At 38.0% G+C, this 8,565-nt stretch overlaps 1 protein-coding gene across 1 annotated transcript in view; it reads right to left on the bottom strand.

Moving 5' to 3' along the window:
• The window catches only part of LOC109233237 (proteasome subunit alpha type-5-like), a 12,685-nt gene extending 4,444 nt beyond the window's left edge, over positions 1–8,241 (bottom strand). Inside the window, exons 1-6 of the mRNA XM_019399037.1 lie at positions 8,077–8,241; positions 7,904–7,985; positions 7,734–7,814; positions 6,868–6,981; positions 6,648–6,749; positions 229–287 (exon numbers count right to left, since the gene is read on the bottom strand). Of these exons, the coding sequence (XP_019254582.1) occupies positions 229–287; positions 6,648–6,749; positions 6,868–6,981; positions 7,734–7,814; positions 7,904–7,985; positions 8,077–8,090 (452 nt within the window). The 5' untranslated portion in view covers positions 8,091–8,241. The remainder of the gene's footprint in view (positions 1–228; positions 288–6,647; positions 6,750–6,867; positions 6,982–7,733; positions 7,815–7,903; positions 7,986–8,076) is intronic.

Raw genomic sequence — 8,565 nt, 5'->3', positions numbered from 1 at the left:
AGAGAGAAGGGGGGGGGGGGGGGGGGGGTTACACAAGAACAAAGTGGGGGCAAAGCAGAAAGGTTAGAATAAATATCGCCAAGCAGTTGCATTAAATATTATAGAATACTAACCACAAAACGTTATCAAAACCCCCCAAAAAAAGGTATCCAAGAGACGAGAGAAAACCTAGGGAAACAAAAGATATTATATTTCCACTAATGTCATTCAAGGGATGAAAATACTTACAAGTTGGGACCATTCTCATCGTGACCAGCAATAAGAAGAGATACGCCAAAAGGTCTGGACTGCACGAACAAAAGAAAGACAAAAGTAATGCACAAAGGTGATAGAATTGAATCTTACACTAGTCATAAGATTAAAAAAGGGAGGTGCTGAGAAAGAAAGATAAAGAAAATAAGGGAAGCCTATAAGATTCTTTAAGAATTAAGTAATAGGAATTACAAAGTATGTGTGATCTTTAACAAGATTCAGACATTAGTTCACTTTGGCAAAATTTCCAGATAGTATTTTTTGAAAAAATTACTCCATAAAACAAGAAAGGCCAGACACGATAATGCAAGATAAGCACCAATAAACACAAACAAGTGGAACGAGACAGATACACCCTATAATCGTCAAATGCAAACCAGGTCCTCAATGCACCAAGTTTATTAATTGTACACTACAGAGCAACTTCACCGGAATAAAATTCAATGATATCAAATTTAGTTTTGAAACAAGCCTTTGCCCTTAATCTTTCTTTTCCATGAAAATATTAAGCAAAGTCCATAAAGCTGAACATTAGGCAGAATCTAGCTCCCGCTTCCTTTCCTAAATAACAGAAGTTTCCAAGCAATCTTGCTTGGTTATACAGCGCGTTCACACCAGCAGATAAAGCACCATCTAAAGATATGAACTCTTTATAAGAAAGTTTGCCGGAAAGTCAACTTATATATACGCAGAGCTGCTAGAACCAATCAAACTACAATAAAGTTCACATATACGCAGAGCTGCTAGAACCAATCAAACTACAATAAAGTTCACAAGAGTATCTTTCCGGAGACTAGATTGCAGATAGAAGGTATATTTTGAGAAAGTAAACCAAATGCAAAGAAACCAAGAGGTTGTATGGTGGACATTCTTCCAATAGCAGATTCTAGCAATAAGAAAGATCTTGGATCCAAGAATTAGCCACCAAATCTTTCACTTTTTTATAATGGTAGCATTTGGGTCAGGTTGCACACACCTCGATTATTCCATCGAACACATGCTACATCCCACCAGCACAAGTATAGGGTAACACTGCCCACCAAGGTTTAGGCAAATTGGAAGAAATTATAGTGTTTTTTTATCTACACTGGAATATGTACCCTCATCTCCAAGATTTGCACCCACTTCAATGACTATTAGGTTCCACCCTTGGGTGCGCAACCTAATCTACTATTACGATAGGTAAAGTTTTGAAATTACACAGGCTTGGGTAGGACTTAATGGATATATGTATATGGCATGGGTACATTCAATTTTTAGCCGCTTCGTAGCATATTTTATGTATCAATAGGATATGCCAATATAACTGTTCAAAATCATATCATTTTAATAATACATGCTTACTGAAAGATCATTTGTTCAACATAGGTATGCAAGACAAAGTGAAGAGCCCATCTAATATAGTAGCACTCAAAAGGCTTTCAACAGAAAGAGGAGCAACAAATTACTGATTTTCATGATCCAAACAAAACTAATACAACTTTCAGAAACGTGAAGACATTGAAGCATGGTCAGCAGTCAATATCGCGTACATAATATCTACTGATACAAAGGATAGAGAATGAGAATTATTTTGAATGTCACTCTGGAATGTTTGTGTCTAGGCACTCAAAAAGCTCTGACTTGGGAAATGTGCACCTATTCCTAACCATCGTTTCTCTCCTCCGGCTAGGTCTCCCTCCGGCTTAGTCAATGTTTTAACATGGGGGGAAAGCTATTTTTTATTGCAGGAGACAAATCTTTTGAACTTTCTGACATTATGTCATCTTAGGTGGTTCCTTTTCACAGAAAGGAGTGCCTGTTTTATTAGCAAAATTAAAATTGATGAGGACAATCTGAGATGGGTATGTGATAACTTCAAGCAAGCTTCCAGGGGTTCAGGTGATGTTTACAGGAAATGGGGAAGAAAACAACAGAATCTTGTTCACAGAGTATATCAAAATTACAACATATATGGCCGCTTCATTCGAGTTGAAAAATGGATTGACGAAAGGAAATCGGCGATCATAATCCCGGAGAAGGATTACAACCTGGGCTGGAGTGATGTGGCAGACAAGATCCTAAGATTTCTGGGGAACCCCAACACTTTTCATCAGAGATTCACCTCGCCGGAATTATCTTATTTTCAAGCAGCAAGCATGCAAAAATGGCCGGTTTTTGAATCTCAGACCAACCCAGAAGACGGAAACAGGAAGATTTTATCTCGCTGCCTAGTCGGAACCTTCAATGACTCCTTTTGTTCTGATCCTCAACCTGAAGTGCTTCAGACATGGTTCTCTAGTCGATGGAAAGTGATGGCTGGTATGCGAGTTAAGCCTCTAACTCACAATCTCTTCCTTTTCGAGCTTCCCTCGNGGGGGGGGGGGGGGATTTCAATGTATGTCGTTTTGAGAATGAAAGATTTAACTGCACTCGAAGATCAAGGGCTATGAGGATGTTGTTCTCTGAATTTATTCAAGACATGGGTTTGGTAGACCTTCCACTCCAAGGGGCTTATTACACATGGGCTAGAGGTGAAAATTCATTGCAAACCTCAAGAATCGATAGGTTCTTGATTTCTTCGGAATGGAATGATTTTTTTGGCTCTATTCAACAACAAGCTCTTCCCAAAGTGGTTTCAGACCACAGACCTATTCCATTGGTGTGCGGGGACTGGACTAATGAACCTTCTTACTTCAAATTTGAGAACATGTGGCTGCAACATGAAGGGTTTGGTGCTATATGATCAAACAATGGTGGCAAGGTTATCTAGTGAATGGATCCCCCGACTTTATTCTCGCTCAAAAGCTGAAGCTACTCAAGAAAGATCTAGTAATCTGGAATAAGGAAGTATTTGGTAGAGTTAGTACTAGAACTAACATAGCACTTGAAGAACTATTACTAATGGAGCATGCTACAGAAGGAAGATTGAAGACTCAAGCTGAATCCAATAAAATTTTGGAATTGCAGCAGCTTGCCAGATCTGAAGAGACATCATGGAGACAAAAGTCAAGATGCATGTGGTTAAAGGAGGGGGACAGAAACACTAAATATTTCCAAAAATTAGCCAATTCCAACAGGAGATATAATTGTATTGACAGAATCCAGGTGGGAGAAGATATTATTGAAGACAAGGAGCAAATTAAAAGTGTGATTTTGGAGTTCGTATCGGGACCTTTTACTCCGAGAATGAAGATTGGAGACCAAACGCTACTTTCGAAGGCTTGGGTTGTCTAAANCACTTACCTAGGCCTCCCTCCGGGTGCTAGACACTAATCTACTGTTATTTGGAATGGAATCATTGAAAAATTTGAGAAGAGATTAGCTTCCTGGCAGCAGCAATACCTCTCCCTAGGTGGCGAATAACCCTTATTAACAGTGTTCTGGATAGCATACCTACTTACTTTATGTCCCTCTTCAAACTTCCAGCTAGTGTTCAGAAACAGCTTGACACACTCAGATGTTCGTTCCTATGGGAGGGCAACAGTAAAGATCATAAACTTCACCTTGTGAAGTGGGCTAAGGTAATCCTCTCTAAGTCGCTTGGGGGACTAGGGGTCAAGGATTTGGCCTTACACAACAAGAGTATGCTTATGAAATGACACTGGAGGTATAATAAAGAAGGAATGGCTTTCTGGAATGAGGTAGTCCAAGCCAAGTATGGTTGTGACAGCCACTGGTGCTCCAGTTTTGCTAATACTCCTCATGCTTGTGGGCTATGGAAGAGCATCGGGTCATTGTGGGATTCTTTCTCACTTAATACATCACTCCAGTTGGGCCAATGGTGAACATATCCTATTCTGGAAGGACTTATGGATAGGAACTACTTATCCAAGAATGTTCTCACTTGCGTCTAATTTAGATTCTACAGTTGCTCAGAATTGGACGGAGAACTCATGGTGCCCTCACTTAAGAAGAAACCTGAATGATTGGGAGATTGAGGACTTGCTGGCTCTTCTTGGTACTCTCCAAAGTGCTTCAGTCAAAGTTCAGATTATGGACAAACTTAAATGGGGCAACAGGAGGGGAGGCTCTTTTTCAGTCAAAGAAAGTTATTTTAATCTGAGCTCTAATAAAGTATTGATTGATCGATGGTCGTGGAAACTTATATGGAAGACGAAGCTCCCTCCAAAGATAAGTGCTTTCTGCTGGACTGCTCTACATGGTGCTTGCCTAACTCAAGACAACCTCATCAGAAGGAATTTCCAATTAGCCAACAGATGTCACATGTGTCTCTGCGACTCTGAATCGATCAATCACCTGTTTCTACATTGTTCAGTTGCAACTGACCTATGGTCTACGTTCCTCTCACTTTTTGGACTGCATTGGACTACGCCATGCAGTGTCAGGGAAGCCTTTGTGTGTTGGAGCTACTGGAAAGTTGACAAATCCATCAAGAAAATCTGGTCTATGGTCCCTGCTTCTATTTTGTGGTGCTTGTGGACTGAGAGGAATCAAAGATGCTTTGATGGTATTTCAACTGCCAGATGTCAACTTAAGGCTAGCTGTTTAGTTTTCCTTTTTAGTTGGGTTAACCATACCCCTGTATATAATCCTGACCTCTTTTTGGAATTTATCAGCTCCATAATCCTCTGATTGTTTTTGTCTACATTATGAGCTGATTCTTGTCCTACTTTGTAATTCTGCATTCTCTGGATGCTTTTATTATTAATATACCACTTACTTCATCAAAAAAAAATATGTATATGGAAATTATAGTGTTTTTTTATCTACACTGGAATATGTACCCTCATCTCCAAGATTTGCACCCACTTCAATGACTATTAGGTTGCACCCTTGGGTGCGCAACCTAATCTACCATTACGATAGGTAAAGTTTTGAAATTACACAGGCTTGGGTAGGACTTAATGGATATATGTATATGGCATGGGTACATTCAATTTTTAGCCACTTCGTAGCATATTTTATGTATCAATAGGATATGCCATTATCAACTGTTCAAAATCATATCATTTTAATTATACATGCTTACTGAAAGATCATTTGTTCAACATAGATATGCAAGACAAAGTGAAGAGTCCATCTAATATAGTAGCACTCAAAAGGCTTTCAACAGAAAGAGGAGCAACAAATTACTGATTTTCATGATCCAAACAAAACTAATACAACTTTCAGAAACGTGAAGACATTGAAGCATGGTCAACAGTCAATATCGCGTACATAATATCTACTGATACAAAGGATAGAGAATGAGAATTATTTTGAATTATTTTCACATGACTGCGAAATATAAGTTCCTTAACCCTTTCTCCATTTCATACCCACATAAGGGGAAACAACATGTGAACTCAAGCAGAAAGGCCCCATTGGTTTTTTTTAATTTAGTTAAACTAACTAAAAATATCTAATCATCCAGTAAAATTTAGGTAAGCCCAGTGTTTTAAAAAGCGACAAAGCGATCGCTTTAAGCGAGAAGCGACGCGAAGCGATGCCTTGTCGCTTTTCCATGCCTGAGGCGAGGCGACCACACGAAGCGCTCGCTTCAGTAGAAGAAGAGCGAAGCGATCGCGAAGCGAGAAGCGACAAAGCGCTCGCTTTTGTGGTGGAGGGGGTCAGTTTTAAGAAAAAAAATGTTTGGGTCAATTTTTTTTAAAAAAAAAAGTTGGGTCTGTTTTTTTATCATACAAAACAGACCCCTAACCTAAGTAAAGACCATTTCTCAAAATCAATTGCTGCTAGGGTTCAAGACTTCAAGAGAGAAGCTCCAGGTAATTTTTCATCTTTCTTCTTTCTTCTTCTTCTCCTTTCTTCTTCTCCTTTTTTTCTTTCTTCTTTCTTCATCTTGTTCCCGTCCAGGCACCTGCTCATAGCTAGGGCAGGTGCGAAATTCTTTTTCTCCTTTTTTTCTACTTATTTAGTATTTTAGCCTTTATTAATTAATTTGTATGTGTATTTCACTTTATAAAGTTAATTATTGTATATATATTATATTTCAGTTTATTTGATTAGTATTTTAGCCTTTATTTATTAATTTTTATGTGTATTTCAGTTTGTTAAATTAATTTTTATGTGATTTTGCTTGTCCTATGGTTTATGGAGGAATTGGTGGTAGTGGTACCTACTTTTAAGTTTTTAAATTGAACTTTTTGATTATTTATATTGTGTCTTTGCAAGGTTTACGTTATGTTTTTTAAGAATTGTGCTTCACTTCAATGAAGCGCTTCGCTTTTGAAGCGAGGCGAGCCCCCGTCGCTTTTTTGCGCTTCTCGCTCTCAAAAACACTGGGTAAGCCATGTAGCTCCAGATAAATGGGGAAAGCAGAAAGGTGTATTTGGACCTATACCATGCTTTCAAAAATCAGACATCCACAACAAGGACACTGAAATCTTTCAACTAAGAGGAGTTGAAAGTGTTGAGTTCAAAATAAGTGCATATAATAGTAAAATGATTCTAACCATGGACTCTTCATCACCCTCTCCAAATCGCAGGGCCAAGTCACATAAAGCTTGTGTGGTGGACTCAACTGTCATTGGTTCACCATAGGAGAATCTATGGTTCTATTGAGACAGAGAACAAAACAAGAAAGCTCAGTCACTTATTTGCTGTAGAATTCCATTGCAAGAAATTATTTTCCATAAAATTGAACTATAAAAATTGTGTCTTCTATTTAAATACCTGAGTTTCAACCCGTGCATGTTCAACAAGTGTCCTGGCATCAGCTATTAGTCCACTCATCGCACAACCAATGTGTTCATCAATTTCCATAATTTTCTCCACACTACTTGGTTCCTGTAAGAGTATCAAAACTATGATGAGAATGAGGAAAACACCGAATTAGTGAAACAACTGACAGGCAGACAGTGGGCTCTCCACTCATACTCTGCAACAACTGCTTAAACAACTGACCGATGACAAAGCAACCCATAATGAGCAGAAAAGGCAACAAATAGGAAACTGTACCATGCTTTTCAATATTCTCAATGTAAGAAGTTTGCTCGGTTTTCCCATATTTATCCACTACCATATTTAGCTAGTGTTCACTAGTTGCTCCTTTAATAATTCACTGATCACTAGACAATGTCTTCTAAAGCTATACCAATTACATTATGTAACAAGGGAAGAGAGAAATCAAAAGTCATTCCTGTAGCTCGCATTGCCTGCTGAGAAATAATTGCTTATTCTATCTTCCTCTCATAAAGTAAACAAGAAACAATTCAGCCGAGGAAAGTTCCACCAGCATTTCTTTGTTCTCTTCTTTTAATAAAGTAATGATTTTTTGAAGGCCAGCTAAGTCAAGGCGTGTATTAATTCTACTAGCATTTTGTCTACTGATTAAGACTCCAATATCGTTTCACGAAGTAGTCCAGGAAGAACAAAATTAATTGGTGCTATACTGCTAGAATAACATAAGCGGTCCAATCCACAAATTTACAAACCTAATTATCATAAACAAACAACATTGACTCATCAAAAAGCAAAAGTAATTTGACACACAAATTCAAATACTCACAGAAGGAAAAAGGATAGAAAAGGTTACAAACCAAGAGAGGTGAGGTAATGCGCTTCTCAACAGCAAGAACGACTCCTTCCTTTGTCTTTAACCCAATTGCAGTCGAACCCAGCTTTCAAAAAAAATCACAACCCCAAATAGTATTGACAATTGCACAAATCGTAACAAACACATAAATTAAAAATCCAACCAATAAATTACCTTAATGGCTTCAATTGCATATTCGACTTGAAATAGGCGGCCTTCAGGAGAGAAAGTGTTAACACCTCTATCGTACTCAGTTCTTCATACCAAAATGTCCAAGAAACAAATTTCAGTCAAATTTGAAAAGGAAAACAGTATCACGAATATACCTAAGCCAAATGTAATGTTACCTTGTGAGAAACATCTTCGATGCAGTTTTGACAGCTCTTCTTCAACTGAGTACTAATGGCTTCAATGACTTAGAAGCATTTCTGTAAAAGCAAATATAATTAGACTAATGTTCGCTTTCTTGCTGATACTGGGTTTATTTCGGGTCGGGTTTACTTGAGCCCTTTTGCTGGTGAGTAGCACAACTAGGATCTTTTAACATGGTGTTTAGGTTTTAACCTCGCTTAAAAAGATTTTGCAAAAATAACTTTACATATAGAACTTTGACAGCGACAAAACAAACCAAAAAAAAGAAATTATATTAAAACTTGACAGCAAAATCCTAACGGTTCACCCGAATAAGTTAAGATTGACGGGCAAAAATTCTGCCGTCAATTTGGTTTAACATATTCCCGCAAAATAAAGGACCCCTTATTTTAATAAATCGTAGTGTTAATAGGTCTATGTTTTTTCTTTTTTTTTTTAAAAAATGTCCATTCCATTAAGGATCG

Source organism: Nicotiana attenuata, chromosome 10, assembly GCF_001879085.1.
Source record: "Nicotiana attenuata strain UT chromosome 10, NIATTr2, whole genome shotgun sequence".
Classification (NCBI taxonomy): Eukaryota; Viridiplantae; Streptophyta; class Magnoliopsida; order Solanales; family Solanaceae; genus Nicotiana; species Nicotiana attenuata.
Note: the sequence above shows the minus strand (reverse complement) of the source record. Positions and strands in the feature narration are given on the sequence as shown.